This window comes from Coturnix japonica, chromosome 11 (assembly GCF_054131305.1).
Source record: "Coturnix japonica strain WE chromosome 11, WE-NBRP24, whole genome shotgun sequence".
Taxonomy (NCBI): domain Eukaryota; kingdom Metazoa; phylum Chordata; class Aves; order Galliformes; family Phasianidae; genus Coturnix; species Coturnix japonica.
Genome location: NC_140673.1, coordinates 26,702,214 through 26,727,312, shown reverse-complemented (window position 1 = coordinate 26,727,312; position 25,099 = coordinate 26,702,214). Strand labels below are relative to the sequence as shown.

Genomic DNA, 25,099 nt, shown 5'->3' with positions numbered 1-25,099 from the left:
GGTCAACTCAGTTCCCAGAAGAAAGGCATCCAGGGAAATACTTCGGCCATTAAAGCAACCTGGCTGAGAGTGACACATTTTTCCCTTGCTCTAGTGATTAAAATAAATCCACTGCTTTATATCAAACAGGTTTCCTTCTTTATTTATTTATTTTTAAATCTGCTGTAGAAGTTACTGTAATAGCTTCATAATTAGCAGGCCAGCAGCAGACTGCTTGGTCATTTCCTTGTTTTACACAGCAATAGGAAACATGGGAGACCTACCTGATTTAATTATCTTGTAACGCAATTTTACTGCGTTTCAGACAGCCTCACATTAAGGATATCATCTGTGTACATATTATTATTTCTCTGTTTCCACTGAAAAAGGAGAATCAATTTGCCTCCCCATGGAGCAAGATAAGCAACTCCAGAAAAATGCCAATATAAAGCACCATGGGAGAACCACCGGGGAGTCTAAACCCTGTCTTGCGTTTGGCAGAAATTTGGCAAAAACTACTTGAATCAAAATATTTCAATAAAGCACTTCAAGATTCACTTCAGACTTCACTGAGGTTTATCATACTGTTATAACGCATTGTTATATCACTTGATTTAGTAAAACTTGGGTGTAGCTTTACATGGAATAAATACCTTTTCATTCTTGTTTTCTTTGTTGGCATCCTGATCTTTGCTGACTTTGATTCCCTTAGGATGTATGGCAGAAACCACCTGTAAAACAATATATATTACACACACTAGAAAGGCCAGTTATAACTGCAAAACACCTGAAAGTTGGGTAATAACAAGAATAAAGCCACCCAGCACACTCTGCACTCCTATGCTGTTTCTTAGAGAAGAATTAAGAGGTTTCTTGCCTTCACTTTGAAGATGAGGAGACATCTACATCTACTGAAATTTAACTTGCTGCTGATGGACGACTTCAGGTTTTTTTGGTGACCCAATTTACATGGAGCTGTTGGTGCCAATCTGGCTATTTTTAATCATTTCTTATTTTGTTCATTTGGATAACTGAGTGTATTTTTACAAATCAGAATACACAGGGCCAGATGCAATTTTACAGATGGGAGAACTGAATTAATATCTAGTCAACAAATTGACATCTACTTCATTTACATCAGAGAAACAAGGTGAATCAAGCCAGGTAAGCAAGGATGTGTTCTATGAGCAGAAACTGACAGAAAGGATGGGGACACAGATTATCAGATCTTGCCAAAAGAAACTTAGCCAAGGTTAAAATAAGATACAAACAACAGATGTGTTAAATTTTGGAATAAAAAACAGAAATATACTCACTTTTGGTACGTTAGACAAACTTTGAACTACAAACACAACAGGATTTCCTGCATTCTTGATAGCTTCTACTGCTTCTTCATGTGTGGCATTTTGGAGATCTATCCCAGAAACCTAACAAATATCAATTGTTTTTATTAGATAGTTTGTTATTTGCACTGCACCCTTTAAAGACATCACATACATTCACAGAAGATTCGTTTATATGAGGAAGATTCCGAAAACTGTCTATAGAAATTATTTTGGAAGGATTTTTCTGGAACAGTTTAAGGAAAAGCACATTACTTAGCATTCACAATAAAGACAGTCATTTATTTTGTCAAACAACTGTTCCATTCCAAAAAACCAAGAACAGGACTGTCAGAGAATGGTAGGTATATTAATGCTTTCAGATTTCACCTGATTCTAAACTAACTGTTTTGAAACATGTTTCCAAACATCACATGCAACCCTAAAGTACATACAGGAATGCCATTCCTGGCTTTCATCTCTGGCTGGGCGGATTTTTACTCGTTTATCTCTGGATCCCAAGGTAACAGTGCCATTCGCACCTCAGGCACTTGCCAAAATCAGCCATTTCTTCTAAATGGCAGCTAACCAGACCACTAACAAACACAAAATTAACATACACAGAAATGAAAAATCCATATATCTCAGTAAACTCTTCTATACATTATAACATACACCTAGAAGTTATAGCAAGTTATAAATTACTATTTCTTATTCATTCATGCAAGCCATTTTATTTTCTTTCATTTCTCAGGGCCTGTCTTTTCTTAGATATACAGGAGAATGTTAAACGATCTCCACAGTTAAGCCTTTAAAAAAGAAAAGACAGCAGGGGAATTCTTTTGGTTTTCAAAACACAGCCATCAACACTTCACAACGTGGTGGCTGTATTTTGTTCCTCCATCCATACTTCCAAAGCTGAGTCAAACTTTATTTCTTCAAATGAAAAGGTAGGTTTGTCTGCATTTACCTCAAGTATTTTATCTCCAGTTTTTAAAGCCCTTGTTCTTCCTGCTGGGCTGTCTTCCAAAACTTGTTTGATAAAGATCCCTTTAAGTTCCTCTCCATTCTTCAGGCGCTTTATGACAGTCTGTCCACCAACAATACTTATTCCAAGAGACACATGAGGATCTCTGAAGATCTCAACTCTGAAAAAAATACACACAGAAGTCTAACAGCTTGAAACACTTTTTAAGCTATTAAACACAAAGCCTTAAATAAATGTAAGCTTTTGGTCTTTCAAGACTATCTAACAGAGTGAAGGGATGAAGCTAGAAGCCTATGAATGCTCACAACAGTCCTGACTTTTTACCCTCAGTTGTCTTCACCCCTCTAAAAGCAATAAAGTGATTGCCAGCCCAGGCCTACTGCCCTCCCAATAGCAAAAAGTCAAGGTAAAACAGACAGGTCTTCAAGTAAACAAAGTCAGTTGTTTTCAGCTTGATTAAATTGTTTGGAAATGGCAAAAAATGCAAATGGTGTGCTAGAAATGATAAAACAGTAAACAAGTTTAATGCACCTTGCTGGCTTCCATGTGTCAGATGCATATTAACCAGCTTAAGCAGAATTGTTTTAATCATTTTGTACGTAGGACCATAAAATCAGTTCTCCTAAAAGTGTCAGCAGCATAACAAGTATGTGGCTTGAGTTGGCTCGGCAATTCCAATTACACCACAAAATTTAGCAGAACACCCACGAGGAAAAGAGACAGAAGCACTGTGCACGTTGTTCACACCTAACAGTTACTAAACAAACATCAATCTGTAGGCCATCATCAACATACTGAGGTCTCCCAAGTCAGTTATACAACCAGAAAGCACAGTTCTGTTGAACAGCATTAAAAACACACTGTACCTAAGAAAGCCTAAGGTACAAAAGTACCTTAAGTTATAGGGAGATGATGAGAGAGAAAAAAGAAGAAATAATCAGGCTCACAAAAATAAAGACAACGCAAATGAGAAGAAATGATGCAACTTTATCAACATACGTCCGAGGTGGTCCCCAGTGGCTGAAGTTTGGAGTTTCTTCACCTTCTCCTTCTTCTCTTTCAGGTAATTCACTAATTGGGGGCACAGAGAGGGGAAGAATAAGAAAAATATTAATAAAAAGGTATCAGCCATGCCAGATCACAATTCTTTGCATATTTGCTATCTGGCAGCGAGGCAGCAACACGTTCTCAAACAGTGCAGTTTAAATCAAATGCGCAGTCAAGAGACTAGGCAGGAATTTTCGTATTTAGGTTTAAATGTATCTAAGGAATGCAGCAGAATGAAACACGATGGACTGGCCAAATGTATAAGATGCTGTCATATACACATCTCCACCGCTGTACCTTATTCAAAATGACTATTTAAGCAGACATTTTTACTTTCTGATAAATATGCTGTGACTCTTACGATGGGATATAAACATGGTAAAGCCAATCTAGCTTACCAGAAAGCCAGTTGTGTTGCAACTCGGAGAACAGGTCCTGTGTGTTCCATTAAAACACCCCCGAACGGGGTGTTAATTAAACTTTTATAATATGTATGACTCATCTATTCACAGAATAGGAATGGAAATATCAAACGGCAGGCCCCCCACAGCAAGGTTCAAGCAGTACATCCTTGCACACACTTTCTGTAGACCCTGAGAGCTGTAAATGCTACTCCTGTGTTGCAAAAAGGAAGTAGGATGTCGTACTGGAGAAATAATCCCCTCACCATATTGCTGAGCAGCTTTCAGACTGAGGGAAATTACTGATTAACCAGAGAAGCACTGAGAATTTGAGCCAACAGACCGTGAAAGAACTTGTACCTGTTCACCCAAAAGTGGTGAGAGATGTATAGGAGAATTGATGGTAGTGGCAACTACCTGTGACCAGTGCCAGTTCAAGGTTTGTCATCACTATGGCAAGATTATACTTTGTGCACAGGTATGAGGGCCACAGCTGAACTCTGGAAGGGGAGGAAAAAGAGGAAAACAAAAACCAAGAGGACAAAGCTGTGACAAAGAGCTAAGGGGAGAACTTTTCAAGAGGTAATGACCAGTGCTGCAAGTAAAGGCTACATCCTTCTTTCTGGGCACATCCACTCTTGTGGCTCTCACCTAACTGTGGGGCAGAAGGGATGTAGGAGTGCCAGTATTCAGGGGATGAAACATGGAAGTAAGAATTCAGTAAGACTGTAAGGCAAATATTCAGCTCCTTGGGCAAAAGCCATCCCCAATGTGCATCTCAGAGATTCCCACAGCTTTCAACAATAAGTCAGGTAAAGTAAGAAAAAAGTTATGAGTATTAATAAGAAATCAACTGAAAATGGAAATCTTTCTCCATACCTGTACAAAACTGTTCTAGGCTGAGCTGAGGTGGTAATTCTCACAGATTTTTCATTCTTGGAAAACATATAATCCTCCCCTTCTTCCTTTTCAACACCTTCCAGGTCAACAGCGAGAGCAGGTACTTCGGAGTCCATCTGAAGCTTTGTACCTGATGAAGTAAAGGCTCAGATGTAAACTTTTGCTTCCTCTGTCTCTGCATCTACCTATCACCTTTGGAAATAAACCCCCCAGCACAACCATGTTCCAGATGTGAATGGTGAGAGATGATCAAGAAGCTCAGAGATACAGAATATTTATTTGTGAAGGAAATTTAAAGCATGCTGATTTATTTATCTTTAATAACACCTTGCCTCTGACCTGCAGTCACGCAATAAGAGAAAATGCCAAATCTTATTGGAATCGAGACATGCATAGCTACAACTCACATGGCATATGTTTCTCACAAAAACATGATTAGAAGTACTGAATCCATCCTTCATGCAAGGAGAGCTGTACAAAGCCCTGATCCAGCATGGATGACTGATGTCATTTCAGTGCCATAAATATCAACACTAATTAAATCACTAGAGCTCCTTGCTAGAGTCATTAGTCTGTTGTACAAGATGCAGGTGACAAAGAATGGAAAGAACCCCTTTCTCCCAGTAAATGAGCACTATCACAAGCAGGCTGATAAACTATTTCACTGATAACATACCAATTTCTAATCACTGACTTTGGGGGGGGATGAAATTCATTTGGCCTTGAAGAGGTACCCTGAATTATGTATACTTGTGTAATGAAACTGCAGCAACCCAGATTCGATGTAAAGCAAATGCTTGTCAAAAAATCCACCTCCAAACTCTTCTCCCTCCAAGATGTCACTTCATTCATTCTGGTGTGTCCATTACCACTCATATGCTTTGACTGAGTTTCTCACTGAGGCAGTCTGGAGAAGGTAAGAGCTCATCCAGTGAGACCAGAAGACAGGTATAAACCCACAGGGCAAAGCTCTCACACACAGGGACAACAATCTCACTGCCCTGAGACAGTATGGAAACTGGAAAGGTTCACATCTGATTTAAAGCCAGACATCATTGGAAATGCACAGAAGCTGACAGAGAAAATAAAGTAGACCATGCATGGAGTTAAATTTATAAGTACAAAGTTACAACACATAAAGAAAAAATAGGAAAAACTTCTCACAAACCTAAATCCATTTTGTTTCTTGATCCTGACTGGGTAGCTCCAATATCCAGTAGGCCTTTCTGGCAGTCACCATGTGCAGTGGTTCCAGAAGATTGTGAAGTTCTATTAGCATTTTCTTCATACTTCAGGAGGAGAAAAAAGTGAAATTAGAAAGCAACAGTATCAACTTACATACAAGTATCTGACATGAATGTTAATTTTACATCAAACATTCACATTTTCTCAACTACATAACTACCTATTCACATAATGGACAACAACACTACTGTAAGTACCTAAGCTGCACTACCATCTGGTTCTAGGAGCTGACTGAGATTAAAAATAATGAGGAAAAGAGGGAGTTCATTTCACTGACATTGCTGCTGGAGGCCCCAGCATGACCTGACTTTGGTTATTACTGAAACATATCAAATAAGTAGAACTTGCAGCAAAGAAGGCAGTCCAGATATCACAGATGGGAAAGAGGACGGAAGTATAGGATAGCTATAAATACACCAACCAGAGGATGTACCTCACCCAAGCAAATGTACAGTCACCGTGTAACAAAAGAGAGCCTTCCAAAACGTACTAAAAGATAGACCAGTGTCCGTTAGAGGTGCTCAGATCTGAACTAGTAATTAAAGCACAAGACAGACTGATTACAGAATTTAGGTCTGAAATTTGCCTTGAGGAATACAGGTCCCTACCATCAGGGTACAGCACTGAGACACACACAGCATTACTTACCATCTGCTCCTTACTGAATATATATTCCAGGGGCTGCTTTGGACTTAAGTTAGCACTGGATCTCAAGTCTTGTATTTTAGCTGTCTTAAGTTGTTCTGCCCATTCTGTACTCAGGTTCTTCTCTGAAGATGCTTCCTGTCTGTCTGATGAGCTATATTTCAGGAAGTCTACATCTTCTTCATACTCATCCACCAACATTTCCCTTTCTTCATCCCCTTCTTCCGTTCTGGGCTTCCAGAATTCACACATCTCCCAGGACTCCTTCTCATATCCGCTGTCATTTTGAGAAAGCTGAAATGACCTTCCCAAGTCCAAAATTGGTTCATCGACAGTTTCTTCTTTAAAAGGTGTTTCATCTCTGAAACCCTGCATAAAGCATTACAGGAATATAGATTTTTCATTATGTTTCTTGCTAGGTCTTAAAACTATGTTTTACGTTAGATCACATTAAAATTACCTCCCGATTTTTAAAGTGAAAATCTTCTCCCCTTGCATTTTTCTCAAAGAAAATGCACTCTCTGACTTATTACATTAATAGCAAAAGTAACCACTGCAATACCCTTTAAATATGAAGAAATTTCATTTGGACAGTTCAGATATTGCTGCAGCCATTCAGAATAACTACTATGGACTGAAGTGAGGAATAAGGATTTTTAAACTATACAAAAAAAAAACTACGGGGGAAAAAAAACCACAACAAACAACCACATCCAAATCCAACTAAAGTATCTTTGTAACCCACATTTATTGTTATTGCTGTGTCTATACAAGTACATTTCTTATAATACAACAGCACCAGTTAAATGAAACTCAGTCTGAGTTCAAACCACAGAGCAAGGTACAACAAAACCAAAAAGACATTCAAGCCTCCCCTCATCCAGACCCCAAGACGTGAAAGAACTTGCTCAACAGTTCTTTCCCTGGGATTTGTCGCCCCAGTTTCCAATGCTTTGTGTTTCTCCTAAATTGAATGAGGTGCAATTCATCAGCTAACGGAGCGAGGCTGACTGCAGATACAAACTGCATGGACACCCCTGAAATTTTACACTTTACAGAACTATCAGAAAGCTTGCCATGGGCTGAAAGCTTTTCTTCTCTTTACTTTAGGCCACTGAGCATGTACGCCCAAACTAGGTCTTCAGGGCACTGAGACCCTGAACACAAATCACTCTGCAGATTCAGGGGTCCTGAATCAAAATGTTTTCCCTTCTGCTTCCTGCCTCTTCCCAGGCTCCCCACAGTACTTCACTATTTCTGACCCTTAGTGTCAGTGTCCTGTTTTGTTAGAAAAAGCCCAGACACTGCCAAAAAGTGCTCACAGTTCAAATGAGTGTCAGGAGAGAAAGCAAGAGACAGACAAGAGCATAAGGAAACAGTGCAGTAATACGAGCTGGCACAAACACATTGCATTAGCAATCTAGAGGTTACCCCATTTTTCATAGGCATTAAATGTTCTTTTTTGCCCTGAGAACCTCAATCTCACAAAATATCCCATCTGAAGAGATTCTAATTCTCTTCATTGTTACTTCAATTCATTTCACTCCTGCCGCATCATTCTCCCAACGCTGCAGTCTTCTAAGAGCCACCAACTTCATCATAATATTAAACAGTTCACTCAGAAAAACCACACAGCGATTTGTATTGCCATCTCCTGATACAGCACTTAGGTATGTATAATCACAGTGCTGCACTGCAGTAGCAGACTCTACCAATGGAATAGGGAATACCACAAGCACGACAATAAAGTCTACTGGTGTAGCATATAAAATGTTCAGGTTTCTTTTTTTTTCTTCCCTGAAGTCAGCTTTGTCAGCACTATGTTAGAAATAAGAACTCAAGGCATCCTGACACACTGCTCTCACCTATTACATGAACTGATAAGGTAACAAATAATGGCAGTTTTATATAACCTTTCTATGCTACTATCAGTTCTGTTATACATAAAGTAAAACAAAAATGCAAGCAATGGTATTTGCCTGTATTTTGTGCAAACTGACCATTACAGTTCCTATATACAGTAGGAGTAAGATAAAATACCCTGCGTAAAAGCAGGTAATAACATTAGCTTTATTTAGGAAGTAGGAAAAAAAAATCTGAGCTGGCAGAGGACTAATTGCTCTGCCAGGAACCCTTCCTGTGCACCTGGTAAATAATAAACTCATTTTGCATCATGAAAATCACCAAGTAATACATCCAAGCCAATTCCTATACAGTACACGCCTACACCTGCCCCACAGTAGCCCTCCTTTTGGAGGTCCTGAATGTAAAAAGAATGTACTTATCAATGTGAATTAATTCACATTTGTGAAGTATTTGAGAACAAATGAAAATTCAGAGATCTTTCACTCCAGCCAAGTCAGTCCTGCAATACAATTGCCTATTACCCTGGCATCTGAGCTCCTCTTGCTATCTTTAGTGTCACATCCCACCCCAATAATGTTATTACTCACAAAATGAAAAAGAACTGAAGAAGAGACTAAAGAAATTACTCCAGGCCACACAGGAAAGTCTGCATAGACAAACAGCTCTCAAACTTGCCTTATACACCAGACTACTACTTTGTTTCCATCCATTAGAACACAGAATATTCTGTTCCACACCTTAACTTCTTTGCAAAGCTGAACCAGACTTAACGACTATTAATGGTGCAGCATCCCTATTTCATAACCAAGATAACACAGGGTATCTTAATGAGTTAGTAACATTGATCAGACAGTCCAGGAACTGCACTGGCAACTGCATGCTTGGTATTCATAATACAATTAGTATACCAACAGCCATTAGAATCCATTTTATAGGGAATCCATCCTGGAGTGTATCTGATACTGAGATGTTACCTAAAGAATATTTTAACTTCTAACTGTAAAATGTTATTTCCCGTACCTACAAATTTCAGCTGAACCAAAAGAATAAACAAATACCTGAGGTGCTTCAAGGATTATTGAGAAATTGGTATTATCTCTTGGTTCTGGAGATCCGAGGCTGGTTTTTGTGTTGCTCGTATCCATACTATGCATGTTCTTCTCCTCTTTGTTTTCTCCCTAAGGCAAAGTGATCAAAATGAGAGGTGAGGAAAACATCAACAAAGAACCTAAAAGTTCACATTTTTCAACTAAATGGAAGAGGGAAAAACAGCCACTGGAAAAGGAGGTGGAAAAAAGGTACAGAAAGATAAAAGCCACAAATGGGTTGGGTAAAGAGAAGAGCCTTTAATCTTTTTAGTTATTAGTATATATATATGTATATAGTTTCCAAAATGCATAGGGAAGATGAATGCAAGCCTATGAAGAGCATCTTAATGGCCTTCCTACATTCTTATTTCACCACTCTGCTCCCATTTTGAATTACAAGCACATTCTATCAGACAGTGCTTTGCTTCAATTCATTGTGCCTGCTTGTCCTTGAAAAGCAACACTGCAGCCTTGTCAAGTCAACTCTTACCTGTTCCTAAGGCCTGATTCCAGAAAAAAAATTTCGACTTGAATTTACACTCTTGACTTCAAACACAGCACAGAAGGAGAGAGAAAAAAATCCAAGTGCTTACCACCAACGGTTTGCAGATTCCAAGAGAAACTCTTCCTGGGGGCACAGATTTCAACACCTCTACTGCCTCTGTCAAAGTTGAACTGTCTAAATACTTCTCATTTACAAACACCAAGCGGTCACCAGGTAGAAGCTCACCACCACGTTCAGCTACTCCACCTGCCACCAAAGAGCTGATCACGATGGCTGTTCTTGTTGGGTCCAAGGGATCCTGAAAAAGAATCCCCAGAAAGGTGGTGATTATTTTGAATGTATGAGGAGGAGTTAAGCACGTTCCTCATCTTACACAACCAAACTGAAGCTTGCTAACGCCTACAAAATGGACTGTCTACTAATACGGTCACAGCTTGGAGTTTACAAGAAGACAGGTTTGCAGCAGGCAAGGTATTCTGTCCCTATCTATTAAGAAATTATAAATTCTAAAGCTGACTGATGCCCTGCCTGCCCTCTTCTCACATGCAGAGAAACAGTCAGGCCAACCTGGAAATAGAAAGACAACACTGGCACTCAGCCACAGCCCTCTGTCCAGTCTGTTCTGTGTTAGCGTTACATAAAACAACCATCCTGTTTGCAATTCAAGAGCTTCATAGCAGCTAAATTTGTCTAAAAAAAAATTTAAAAAATCACTGCAAGATTAGAAATTTAATTAAAGTTATTAAAGAATTAAAGTCGCAACATCCAAGAAGCAGCACCGTGCATTTACTAAACCACTGCACTATTTCTGCTTCGTGAAAGCCGCAGACAACTTAGAGAGATCAGTTTATGTGTGAAGCTTCCTGAGAACAGAAGAACAGAGGGTCAGCACCAGAAGAGTAACCAAGATCATTAATGAAGACACAGAGCATTGCAGCGATGAATACGGAGGAATGAGAAGTAGGCAATACTACACATGTTGGAGAAACCATAAACTGATGCAAAGGTACCAGTTTTCATGGTGTTTTTTTTTAACCTCTGCATTGTGTCAGATGCCATTTCTAGAATACATTCAGCCATTTACAAATCTATTCTTAATCCAACAAAATTACCTAAAGTAATTATATTGTGGCAGGAAAACACAGATTTTTCATTAATTCTTATATTTTTAATTAGAAGCCCTTTGTCTCCCCTTTGCTAAGTGGTCATAAAGTTCAGAAATGATCCTTGCATGCACTATGCCTTCAAAAGCATAATCATGTACTATTCTTTCCCCTCAGGACTTGCGTCTTATTCAGGGCATGGGAGGGATCCAAAAAGGCAAAATTCAAGTCACAAAGACCACCATGAATTTGCAGCTCAGCGTTAATTTGAAAACAGGACTGTTTTTCTCTTTTATATAACTCCATGCTGCTTTCCAAGTGAACATTTTTTTTTAAGGTATGTACAAACATATGAGGCAATGAATGTAATGCCTGCAAATTGGCTGAAATTAGAGGAGTGAAATTAGAGTTCGGCAGGAAGAGCCATGCTGAAACTGAATTCAAGTAATATAGAAATAACTGGTAATAACTCTCCCCTGCTCCACTGCTTAATCCCCCCATTTTATAATCTTCACAAGCGCTAGGTGTCCGCACTGTAGGAACAGGCTTTCTTGCTGGTATCATGTCTCAATAATCAAGCCCAGCAACCTCCTTCTGCTGCACAATGGTGTTCTGCCTACTGAACGTGTGCCAGGACTCATGGGCTGCCCGACTGCTTGTGCTCAGACCTGCCTCGTGCAACACAGAGCGGAAAGGATTTCATTTGGTTCAGACACCAAGCTATGCATATTCTGTGCGCACTTTGGGAGTTACTTGAAAAAGAAAATAATAATAACAAAAAAGTCAAATGCCAGAAGTCCAGAACAGTTCAAAGGTTAAAAGAAGATTAAAAACATTAGAAAAAGATTTGCTTTTAAAAGATCTAGATTTTGAAAATGTAAAGTTCCTGCTGCCCTGTGCACAGCCAGTTTTACCTGCCATTCCCAACCACATGTCCAACCATCTCGATGACAGCTGAGCACAAACACCCCATTTAACACAGGCTTTCAAAATGTTTTGGATTTGGGGGGTTTCCTCCAATGCAAAACAAAAATAACCTTTTAGACTTCTTTGCCAAATCAGGACCATGTTAAGACAGCCATTTTTAAGAAGGAGAACTGCTTACGTTAGGAAGGGCTTTGCTAATAGAACTAACCCAGCAAGTTTATTTTTTATCACGGGTTCATCTTGCCATGCATGGCAAGCAAGGTTTGTGCCGGTTCCCTAAATGGGTGAATGCGCTCTCAGCAAAACTACACCTTTGCTGACATGACAGCTTTCACACTATGACTTTTGCTGGCTTAGCTATATTGATTTAAAAAATAATAATAATAATTGAACAAAACAAAACCAGCACTCATCTTCACTGATGCAGATAAGCTGACTAAATATTTGCGAGTGAATGACTGGTCCAGTAATTATGGCACTGACTGAGAATGTGGGAGAACCAGGTTCAAATCCTGTTCTGTCTGATCCAAAGTTTTCTTTTCTTTTGGTTCCCGACCAGAATCACTTGAAAAGCACATGGGAATCTCACCAACAGCTTCTCCTATGCAGATACTCAAGGTCAGTGGCCTAACCTCCACATTTCTGATGACAAACGGTCCTGTTTTCACCTAAACTTTCACTGAAATCAAAACATTTTGGCATTAGTCAAATCAGTGTGTTTTGGTAGATTTAGTTTAGCTGAAGAAGTGTTCCAACCGACTCTAATCCTCCTGTTAAAATGAAAAATGACAGAGTTCCTGCAAATGCACACAGTTCCCACGCAGCAATGTTCTGAGAGCAGCACGGTTATCAGCGCTGCTTCGTAACACCTCATGTGCAGGAACATAGGCCATATATCAGAACAAAAAGCAGCAGAAGAAATCTTTCGAAAGGGGGCTGTATTAAAAATCGTTGATCAGGTGAACACAAAGCATGGGTTATAATCACACTGCTGTTTTCAAGCAGAGGGAGCTCTTGTACAGGAAGAGAAGAGCAACGTAAACTGCACAGTGACAGGGTTAAGTCTGTAATGTGGGCACTGCTGTAAAAACCCCAAATGTTTGTTACCAGGACTGTGAATCACAACACTATTGCCACAAGAAATGTAACAAAAGCCACATGTGAAGACAGACCTACTCTGTTGGAAGGTGCAATCTTTTATATGTATTCTTTATAACTTCAGGGTGACTACAACTGTGGATTGCACCACGTTTTTCTTACCAAAACAAAGGAGCAGTGTTTTTCTGCAAACTTAGCATTACGATTTAAACTCGCCCAAATGCACTTAAAGAACAACACCTGCTAAAACAAGACAGCAAACACTGAATTCACATCTTGTAAACAGTGAGTGCACTGCAGTGCTGGCAGCAAGCTGAAAAACAGATTCTTTCTTTCCATACTAACTGTGAGAGGGAAGTTCAGTTGCAGAGAGCCTTGCCAGGCTCTGGGGCCACCTCCATGCTAACAGAGCAGCCAGAGCTATTCGAGGTCACAGAGCAACACTGACTGCACACATTTACCAAAGGCTTCTGGTTCATTTCACCTGGCTTATGGCAAGCCAGCTAATAGCAATTTTCAGTCACCAGCAGCCAGGTCTGTGTTTCAGTCTGCTCACTGGCTTGGATGTTGTTATAGGCTGGGAAGGAACCCCCAGCCCAAATCCAGAGCTGAGACATTGCTGTAATGGTACATTGTTGGAATACATAAGTGGCACAAAGTCAACAATTTAAGCAGGTTTTTATCTTTCCACACACATTTCTGCATTAGAACAATTATGGAATGAGTACATGGCATCCCTGAGTAGGCTGGTCATCTTAGAATGGGCATAAACCAGGACGGGAATGTATAGAGAGGAACTTTTAACTTCCGTTTATTGCACAAAAGAATCAATATTTATAAACAATGAGGAAAAGGAATCAGACTGGTACTTAAAACTATCAAGAGACAAAGCCTCCTCGCTCTAAGACGCCAACACAAACTTTTTTGGAAGAGGTAAAAAAATATAATAATAATAATAATAATAAAAACAATCCTGTTAAAAAAAAGAATATTTGCCACCTGAATTAACACAGTAAGTTGAGCGTTGCTGTGCAGAGCAGCAGCCCAAGCAAGGCCTCAATGCAGCCCTCTAAGGAACTGGGATGCTGTAGCCATCACTCTCCTGAGCCAATCACAGATTATATGAACTTGTTTAAAATAGTCACAATTCATTCATACTTAGCACGCCATATATTTAACTACATTGAACTGTAGTTCTTCCCTTCCCCCTACCACTCCTCATCAAAATCCACAAACGTTTCCTGGAGTCCAGGTGTCAAATTTTTCCCTTCCTTCTCAGAGCCTCATTTGTTCTGGATCCATTTAGCAGCACTCAGAGTCAGGCAGGGGCTGCAGCCGCCGCTGCCTCTGGGATCCCTGTATTCAAGGTTGCACGGAGCCTCTTAAAAACCTGAATTCTGCAAATATGTTAGGAGCCCCAGGAGCATCGAGTTAACAGAGCCCTGCGTGCAACATTGTTGGGGTGTGTAATTTCACGTGGCATTGAGAGAGAGGCTGAGCAGAAGCACTGAGGGTTCACACTCAGCTATTAAACAGAGCTCCTTGAGAAACACAACTGGAAACATAACCAATGCAGATCACCTCTGTCCATCTTCCTGGAACATGGAAATGCTGAGAAGGGGCTGTCGGCATCCCTGCGAGCGCTGAGCTTCCCACAGCAGGCCCCAGAGGGCAGCACCGGCCCGGCCCACAGCCCACCCTCAGGCTGCAGCTCGGAGCCCCTCGGCCCGCAGGCGATGTGCTGGGGCTCTGCTGGGTGCAGGCGGCTACCGCATTGCTGGGGTCTGGTTGATGTTTTCCTGCTTTAAAGGCTCCTATGGAAATGTAAGGCAAAGCTGCGGGTGACTGACATTTACTGCACAGAGTCACTCTCACTCACTTGCAAGCTATATTAGTTTTGGCATCATTTAAGATCTAAATTCAGCTAGCCCGACTTCCTAGAATGTTTTAGCTTTCTTCGAGCAACAAACTGCCTGCTGCCACACAAACACTGCTCTGAAAACACACATCAAAAATAGCATGGCAAAGAATCCCAAAAGAAACAGTTTGAAACTTTTTTCCCTGTACCAATTTTGATTTATCTGAACAATTTTACAAGTGCCAATTTGTATACTTGCGAGGGAGCCAAAACAAACACATGTTAGAGCTCAGAGGTCAGAGCAGCTCAGCTTCATTACATTTTGCATGGGACCACTTCCAGGTCTGACATACATATACATATTTAAAACCCTCCAGTCTGCAGTCTCACTCAATCTCTGAGTGAGATACCAGACTGAGAGCTTCCCAAACACAGCACTGCAGCATACTGTACCAGGAGCACACAAACATCAACAAGCAAAAGGACCAGGCAAACGCCTTCATGTTCATCTTACTGTTTAGGTAAAGCAAAGGCAGAACAGTGCACAAAGTCATTTATGTGTATGCTCAGTGTTGTGACACCATTCCTGATACTAATCCATGCTCTCACTTGGTGCAGCGTGGCTTGCTGCCTTTGCAGAGCCGTCCTCTGCATGTATACCAACAGCAGGGTACGAGAGGAAAGAAAGAACAAAATCACTTCCCTTCCAAAGCCATTAAGCACTGCCATACTGAACAGAGGAGAGATGGAACCAATGATGTATGAAATCCAATTCTCTCCCTCTGGTGGCCTCAAGGAGACTTCAGGTCCAAACCTCATCACTACCAGCAGAGTTACAGGTGTTGGTCTTAAGAACTGCCAAAGGTACCCTAAGGCCTAAAAAAACCTTCCTTGAGAAAGTACTCTGTTATTGTTAGATCCACTGTTCTTCAAGTTATTCAAGGTATCGTGGGCAGGCAGACAAATGTAAAGCATTTAAGACTCCTTTCTGCCTCTCCCATTCCTGTTAGGCTGAAGTCAGCAGGACGACTTAGAAAGAAGCGTACACAACATAAAGAGCTGCTGGCTGTACCAAACAAACACAAGCTGATGTGCTAAAGTAATACTAACTTAAATACAGGAAGGCATCCAAGGAAGATGAGTGAACTTTGTTGTGGTGTCAGGCAAAGCACTGGATAACTATTGATCCACAGTAAGGGAATAAAGCAAAGTATTTCAGAAGCTCAGGGTTGCAGCCAGCATTAATCAAAACTTCTGTGGTGGGAAATGTTAGCAAAGAAACAGGAACTCGCAGAGGAAAGGAAAAAAAAAAACCAAAACAGAGCCACACCTAAAGGAGAAGAGATAACAGGAAAATAAGTGTAAGTGACACAATGATTTCCCACACTGGGCTTTCACTGCCTGCCATCTGAAGTCACGTAGGCCTGCAGCAAGGAGCATGGTGGCCAGCTGACATGCAAAGCAGCGCAGGGCTGGCAGAGCTACAGCAAACCCCACACAGCCAGAGCTCATCTGCCCAGCAGGTACCTGGGACAAAAGTGCCTCCAGAGAACGATCAAAAGAAAAAGCACTTGCTCTCTACTGCTATCCTCAAATTATAAGATGAAAGATAGGCATTGACTATGGCAGTTCTGAAAGTGGCACTGTGCAGTGGACTCCCGCGCATGTCACTATCTTTTAATTTATCAAACTTTTCAGTCAACTTAAGGTTTCATCCACCTTTCATATTTGCTCTCAACAGAGCTAAAGTCACAGGGATTACATTCATTAGTCTCTTAATAGCTTAGACTTTCAGACTTCCAGCTCCAGAAAAAACACACTGAGTGCTGACTACAGGGAAAAGCCATAGAGATAAGGGGGAAAAAAAAACAAACCCAACTCATAAGGAAATGGAAGAAAGCCACTGTGTGATGAGATAAAAGGAGGGATAAAGATGCGTGGGAATAAAGAAAAAACTACCAACATGCCAAGGGAAAAATTGCAACCTGCATAACTTCCAGCCAATGGTCTTAATGCACATACTGAGTTTGATCAGCTTTCAGATTCAAACAGTCCACTCAGACAGCCAAGCAGGCACTTCCATCAGGTAGGTGTGCTGACCTCAACACTGTTAGCCCACGGCAGTGCAGTGAGTGTTTTCAGACAGAGCAGAGCTCTCTGCATGGAGACCCTGTATCCTGAAGAGCAAACACGTGAAATATGGAAAGTTTGCTACAGAAAATACTTCAGAAGAAGCACATTGAGACAGAAGATTATGTTTGTTTTTTTCTGCAATTAGAATCTGCAAACCGTGATGTGGGCCAAAGAAAGCTTGCAACAGTATGGATGGTGGAGAAGACAGAATGGTGGGCAGAAAGATTGCTGAGAATTTCAAGGCCACTATGAAAAGCAGGGAGAGCAAGCAGAAGAGCTCCGAGTCTGACAATACTACTTGGATGTAGGGGAACGAGACACCTTCCAGAAGGGTGAGGTATTAAGAAAACAGAATTCCTCATTACTTCCTTGAGATTTCAGAAATCTTCACACTTATCCATCAACACACACCTCAAATCTCATCAGTTCAGAGCAACAGGTTCAGAACTGCCTGGGTTGAGCTTTTACGTGCTCCTCCATCTCTCCACGCTCACTGAAAGACCAGCACAGCTTTCAGATAAGCAGCAGTCGATTACAGAGCTTCCTCTGGTCTTGTCTGAATTTTCTTACCATTGCTGAGACTTGCGAAGTGTTTATCATAGAAGAGTCTAACTACAGTTTTGGCCCTTTAAATTCTCGCCTTCTTTTGCTGGCAGAAGACATCTGTGGAATAATAATGAATTTCCTTGGTTTGGGGTTTTATTTGTTTTGATTAAAAGCTATTCTTTCTAGCAGGAAATGAAAAAGAACAACCAGATTGGTAGAACATGGGAGAACAGGGAAAACTTTTCTAAAGGTTCATAATATACTGCTTAGCTTTTATTTCAAGGATGTGCGACAAAGCAAAGAAGACCAGAAGTTCTAAGTAACACTCCGGTTTTTCCACAGACTCAGGTACCATCCCCATTTCTGGTTGCTGCAGCTCATAAAAGGCAGGGTCTGTGCAGGACAGCTGCCCAAAGCACACACTGTGCATGAGATTCCTTCCTGCCTTCTCCCTCTAAGTGAGGCTGCTGATTCCCTCAAGCCCAAGTAGAGGGTATACCCGAGCCTCAATGTATCTCCCTGTACCCACATTCTTCACCTTGTTCTTTTCCTGTGCATCTGTCTGTACCTCATGCTGGGATACGTAGTCTCTTTGATTTCTTACTGAAGTGGTTTTTGGTCTCCCAATGCCTATAGTACTGTTGTACTGATGTTTGGAAACCACCGATCACAAACACCCTAGAAACTTCACCAGGAATGTGCTCAGATGCATTCAGCAGCTCTTCAGTCCTGAAAAGTAGTATTTAAGCTGAACTCCAAGAGAATTTTTCAAAAAGCTACATTGAATTCAATTCATGACACACTATTAAGAATTATTTCACAAATGAAGCAGCTTAATATGATTTAAAGGATGCAGAACTTTCCCATAGGGGGAGAGAAGCAAATCCTCTGTGAGATGAGTACCAACACAGTCGGTACCGAGGCTTATGGAACTTTGATGTTAATGAATGTGGATGGGTTGTAGAGATGGGAGAAAAGCAGCCTTTATCAGTTTTCCCAGTACCAAGCTGATAGCCATTGTAAAACTGCTTTTTAATACAGCTGTGCAGCTTTTGCTAGCAAGCCACAGGTTTCCATCACATGATCAGGTGAAAATGTGCTTAACAAGGACATGAATATGCTCCTTTGTTCATAACAAACTTATCACAAGACAGACAAAGCTCAAATTATCACAAGAGGGCGAGTGTTTAGCTAGTGACTCGTCAAAGCATTCCAGCCATCTCACTGTCGGATAGTCCAAAAGAGAAAAAAAGAATAATCTGGTTGGATACCACCTTCTACGAATAAGTCAGACTGCTTTTTTGTCGTTCTACATCTGGAGTCTGTTTGTTTGGGGCATAAAGAAACGAGAAAAGATATTTGGGGACGCTTAAATTGCTTCACTTCCTGTTGTGAATGACTGCGAGTGATTTTGTTGTAAAAAAGAAAACGATGGTTTCTCATGGTCCCTGGGAAAAGGGCAAAACATAACCTGCTGAATGTGCAGCAAGAAAGACTTTAGTTCAACACTAAGAAAATACTGGTAATGATAATGAAGATAAGCCCAGGAATAAGAAGATTGTGGAGTCCCTATGGCTAGATCAAAGTGAAAGCCCGCTAAGCACTGACCCAGGAGGGTGAAGGCAGGCACACTTCACGCTGATCCAGGTCCGGGTAGCACAAGGCTCATACAGTGTGGATATGCCTGTCACTTCTTGCATGGAAGGGCAGTCGTTTGCACCCACATTGGCACAGTTAACCCTGCAGTCTCTTGCACCCCACAGATCAGTGGGGTGGCAGTGCCTGGTGCTGGGCCTTGGCTTTCAAGCACAGCTTGCAGTGAAGCAGCATCTCATATAAGCAAAATGTCAGCCCTCTCTACTCCAGCCCTGATCCTCTCTGGTGTCACACACTTTAAAACAGCTGCTTTAAAATACTCTGACTTCAAAGTACAGTAAATTAAGCTCCACATAGAGTCCATTCAGCTTTTTGTTTAATTTGATAAAAGCTCATCAGACCATTCAAGTTCCCTTCTAGTCAATACCAACTCAAGAAATCTGCAATTCAGCTACCTGTGGTTTTTCCAATATTTCTGTAAAACATTACTGACAGAATCTATTTGCCTGCATGCACTGGGTCTTTGCTGAACACTGTTTCAGGGCTACTCAAAGCACCCTTAATACTACTGCAATCACTTCAACCTTTAAAAGCGTGTGAGTTTTTCTTCCTCTCACCCTACCTCCTGCAATGACCGTCAGTTTTATGTGGAATTTCTCCTGTATTTCACCTGCTGACACATCATGCCCTCTTCCATTTCCCACTTCTTTGTAAGAAAAAGGGTTGGGTCTCAGTAATGATGGCTCAGTTCTTGACTTGTTGGCTGGAAGGTTTAGCTCCAGGCTAGGCAAGGTACTTACAAGCCTAATGCTTTTACATCTATTGGTGCAAGCCTTCACATCAGTTGGTCCCAAAGCACTCTACAAACAGTGCACCGGGTCCCCCACTCACCATCAAGACCTACTTGCCGCTAACTGTGCCAGCAACACTACATAAAAGTTAGTTAAGAGGTGAAAAAGACAGCAATTTCTCCAAGTGAAGTTACAGGGAAATTAAGGGAGGTAGAGTATATTACTTTGTGGAGGAATTGGCCAGAGGACTGAACAGCACACCTTTTTAATGGCCAGGAATGGGGCAGGCTCCTTGTTTGAGGTAGGATGACCAACAGGAGGTTGGTCTGCTGCTGAGGCCCCTGGGGGCTGATGATGCTGTATCAGCCAGGGAAGCACTTGGAGCCCACCAGCAGGGATGTGCAGCTCCCTCTGCAAGCCTGTCACCTATATGTTAGTAAGAAAAGTCAACACCTAGCTTTGACAGGATCCCAACACAGCAGCCAAAAGAGAAAAATACAAAGATTTCACCCCAATAATTCTTTGATGTTTGCTATTCTAAATAAGCCATAACACTCCAGGGGAAAAACAAAACAAAACAGTGAAACTGACCATTTCAAGAAATACACCACAAGACCAGCCCTCCTCTTCCAGTGCTAACCTTGCCAGCAAGAAACCAGTCACAAAGATTTTAAGATCTCCTGCTATATAATGAGAAATAAGGACGTTCAGCAGAAGAGAAAAGAAGATCTTTTTATTCAGTCATCATGTGAAGCTAAATAGTAACCTACACAAATACAGCCTTCACAATAAAAAGACAATATCTAATCCATTTATTTAACAGAAACCCAAAGTTTTAGGAACAACTGAACAGTCTTTCAAAGAGGACTGTAATTAATTAATGAGAAGGTTCTGTCTTGAGCACTTAAATCCCTCAAGACAGAGGAAAGAAAACACAGGACAAGGTAGTGATACTATTGATTATGCATAATTGGTATAATTAATTTGTAATTAGTTCATTAAAATATATAGGCATTGGAATTATGCTTGTACATTTCTGGGAATATCCCGTAAGTCACTTGGGATATGCTTATCATTTATTTGATAGATGAGACATTATTAGAAAGACAGCCCATTAAAAATTCATACACCAGAGTAATAATTTCTCCATCTCAGCATTCAGTTTTCTAAGTACTCAGATGCCTATTGTACTTCACTAAGAATTGTTATTAATACTGTCTTCCCAGGGCATGACATGGGAACTGCAGCACTTTAGACAACTGAAGCAGGATATCCAAGTTTTGAGAAAACAAAATGACTAAAAGTAGAAATGATGAACCGTGAGAACATTCAGCACCATGTCTCACTTTGTAATCAGAATTAAGATGGAAAGGTAAAAAGCCTTGTGCTTTTAACTGAGTACTAAACATCCGTGGAAAGCAGTATGAAGATGCTTCCACAGCACCACAAGCAGCCTGGTCTCTAATTAGCATTCTTTCACTTCTGCAGCACATCTGGCACTGCTCACTGTCATAACAGACCCCAGTGCAAACACATCTGTATGAGCAGGATTTCAGGGGTTCTTAAACCCTGCAGATAACAGTCACCATTCTCCCATGAGAAGCAACTGAAGCGGGTTGGTATACACTGGTACTTCAATAGGATTTCTAAGATATTACCATATCTTGACATAAGTGGAAAGTAAGAAAGAATAACAGTACATCATGGTTTTTATCCTGTTGTGCTGCTTTAAATATTCCTACCAATCTTTCTGAAGCCCTACTGCTATTTCTGAAGTTCCATTTCAACCAACAGCTACAAAAATATTTTGATCTTAAAAAAACTCAGGACACAGTTACATCACCTCCAAGTTGGGTACACGAAAAGTACATTTCCTAAAACTTCCATAACAGAAAGTCAATCTGAGTGTAATTCTCAGCACTGAGAGGGCCTTCTGTTCAGATTCACCTCTCACACAGAGGGTGGTGACACACTGGAACAGGTTGCCCAAGGAGGCTGTGGATGCCCCATCCCTGCAGGCATTCGAGGCCAGGCTGGATGTGGCTCTGGGCAGCCTGGGCTGCTGGTTGGTGACCCTGCACACAGACCCCTCAGACTCCTCTTTCCCAGACTAAACAGCCTCAGTTCCCTCAGCCTCTCCTCACAGGGCATATTCTCCAAGCCCTTCACAAACCTTGTTGCCCTTCTCTGGACCTGCACCACCACCTCCATGTCCTTTTTGTACTGAGGTGCCCAAAACTCAACCCAGTACTCAAGGTGAAGCCTCACCAATGCCAAGTACAGGGGCAGGATGACTTCCCTAGTCCTGCTCACTACACCATTCCTGATACAAGCCAGGATGCCATTGGCCTTCTTGGCCACCTGGGCACATTGCTGGCTCATATTCAGCCAACTGTCCATCAGCACAACAAGGTCCCTTTCCAGCCACTCTCCCAAGCCTGTAGGGTTGCCTGGGGTTGTTGTGACCAAAATGCAGGACCTGACACTTGGCCCTACTGAAACTCACACAGTTTACCTTGGCCCATCGATCTAGTCTATCCCATTCAAATTTGTCACAAGGTATGAATCTCTTCTTGCAAAGCAAAGTCTCAAAAATGATTTTAAAAGGGTAATTGTAAAAAGAAATGTTGAAAACAGAGTTGGATCTCCAGATCCTTTAAACTACAATTAAAAGCTCCACTGTAATTTCATGCTACTCAGCAACATTTCTTTGGCATTTCTGAACAGTCTCCCAGTAACCACATAAATTTTTGCCCTCTCCAATCTAGCATGGACAATTATTTGTTTTCTCTGCCCTGCACTCAAGAATACGATGGATGTATTTACATAAGTGCACACAGTCACAGACATCTCCATATAAAAATTAATCTGCAGATGATGAAAAGAGTAAAAGATCTAAGAGGCAAATCCCAAACAAAAGAGCATACTTTATACATAAATATCTTGAAATTATAAAGATCTGAGATTAAGTGGTTTACCACTCATTTAGAATTGATTAGAATGCATTTAAATTTAGCTGAAAGTATCACAACATTGCTCATGTATTTGCATCTGTGAATAAGTAAATAAAAAGCCTGTTATTAAAGCCTTCATTAATTCTGATTATATGAGAACTTAAAAGCAAATCTGTGTATTACTGCTCTGTAAAGACTCCAAGCAACTCTACAGTAAAGCTGGCACTGTAACACAACATGTGTCAGTGAAAATGACTAACAGGATCTATTTTCAGTAATCTTAAATCACACTGGTAAAATATAGAATTAATGGTTTTGCATAACATTTCAGATTATTTTTTTTTTTAATTCATTCCCAATGCATGTTGTATTGTATCAAAAATATAATTGAATTTTATAGCACTTGACATTTATTTGCAACAGTTGAATACATTTTATTAGACTACAACATTCAGGCAGCATTCAGATGTGATGTGAGTATTATTACGAGGAGCAATCCAACTATTTTATTCCCTTCTAAGTATGATGGCTGGATGTTAAAAATATGTCACTTTGACTAGAAAGATTAAGAACATTTTATTCTGAGTTAGGATTTTTAGTTTCTATAAAGCAGTATTTTGGAAAGAAAGACTAATGAACTTTAGAAGAATTTTCCCACAATTGAAGATTTCTCTAAAGAGTTCCATTGTTACATATATATCTTACTCCAAAATGTTTCTTGGAGAAATCAGTTTTAAACTACAAATGGCTCTGGAATGTCAATGTATATTCAACATACTAGTTTAAAAGTTTGAGCAGGGACACATAATTGAAAAACAAAACAAAATAGAAACATTAATTAGGTTCTTCAGGCTCTAATCTTACACTAATCACTTAAAGCATATTCGAATTTACATAAACATGAGTTTGTTACACCAGTTCACCTGTCAGCCCTGACATTCCCTTTTGACTGTGAAGGACAGTTGTGGCAAAGCTCCACCCCTGTCAACTTTCCTCCAAAATCTGATAGCTTTGCTTTTGAGGCTTGATTCAATGCCTGAAATGGTGAATCTTTATAGGACCAGTGTGTGACCACAAAGTGCAGGCACATACTACATTTTATGAACAAAATGCTTTAAGGCAATAAGGAGGAAAAAGAAAAAGACTCATTAAATGTGGTACATGGAAAACGACGTTGCAATACCTAAGAAAGTTTTCTTGCACTCTCATAGTTGAGAAGTCATTCTAAGTTAAAATAAAACAAAAACAATCTTCCCCCAGCATTTCGCCGTTAAACTTGGAGTTATGAGGTAGAGTTTGATTAAAGACTTCGCACTTTATCACGTCCAATAGTCAGGCTGGTTTAGAACAAGCTCTACGCTATACTTTATTTTTAGTTTTAAATTACTTTTCCCTACACAGTTTCTTGGCCCAAGTGCCAAGTTGATTACCCAGTATTCTACGTCATGAGATATTTTAAGGCAACATATTAAAAAAAGAAAAAAAGAAAAAAAAAAGATTGAAGGATTTTTAATATTTAATTGCACAGAAAAGTGTACCTGGTAATCTAAAATGCTGAATCCTAAACCATTTTTGTCTTTCTCCAGTTCAATAATTTTCACATCAGGAGACCATAACGCTAATTCCCCTTCTTCTTCTTCTTCAGGATTAATGTTTTCCTCAGGTTTCACCTAAAAAAAAAAAAGATGACTCTAGGTCAAATTCTATGCTTTGCAGTTATTTACAAGCACCACTAACTCAACATTTGATTATCATTAATGGCTCATACATGCCCTAGAATATGTTTTTTTATTGAAGCAGAACTTGATTGAACACTATGAGTCCCACTTCAGACATGGTACCTTCTCCAGCTCCATGCCTTGGATACTACCCTGCAACTATACTGTGCTCAGAGCAGTGGGGCCCAGCCTGGCATATAAACACCCCTGTATTAGTCAAATCAGTTGCAGCAATATTACTAACCTTTCACATGTTGATGAACTTCAGCTGTCCAATTAGATGCATAAAGAAAAAATAAATATCTTAGCATGAAAGATTTAACCAACTATAGAAACATACTGGAAAGACCTAGTGATAGACATGAGCTGACACTTGTGTCATTTAATAT

The 25,099-nt window shown here is 40.4% G+C and overlaps 1 protein-coding gene across 15 annotated transcripts in view; it reads right to left on the bottom strand.

Annotated features, from left to right (window-relative positions):
• Positions 1-25,099, bottom strand: part of PATJ (PATJ crumbs cell polarity complex component) — a 137,257-nt gene that overhangs the window by 76,896 nt on the left and 35,262 nt on the right. For 13 of the 15 annotated variants that reach the window (XM_015870721.2, XM_085511639.1, XM_015870718.2 and 10 more), the window contains 10 exons: positions 24,531-24,662; positions 10,075-10,284; positions 9,452-9,571; positions 6,531-6,896; positions 5,806-5,926; positions 4,617-4,767; positions 3,289-3,360; positions 2,272-2,449; positions 1,296-1,406; positions 633-710 (listed from right to left, as the gene is read on the bottom strand). In XM_015870721.2, the coding sequence (XP_015726207.2) occupies positions 633-710; positions 1,296-1,406; positions 2,272-2,449; positions 3,289-3,360; positions 4,617-4,767; positions 5,806-5,926; positions 6,531-6,896; positions 9,452-9,571; positions 10,075-10,284; positions 24,531-24,662 (1,539 nt within the window). Of the gene's footprint in view, positions 1-632; positions 711-1,295; positions 1,407-2,271; positions 2,450-3,288; positions 3,361-4,616; positions 4,768-5,805; positions 5,927-6,530; positions 6,897-9,451; positions 9,572-10,074; positions 10,285-24,530; positions 24,663-24,954; positions 24,979-25,099 lie in introns of those variants that run through there. The other 2 variants (XM_085511642.1, XM_085511643.1) reach the window with 1 other exon arrangement.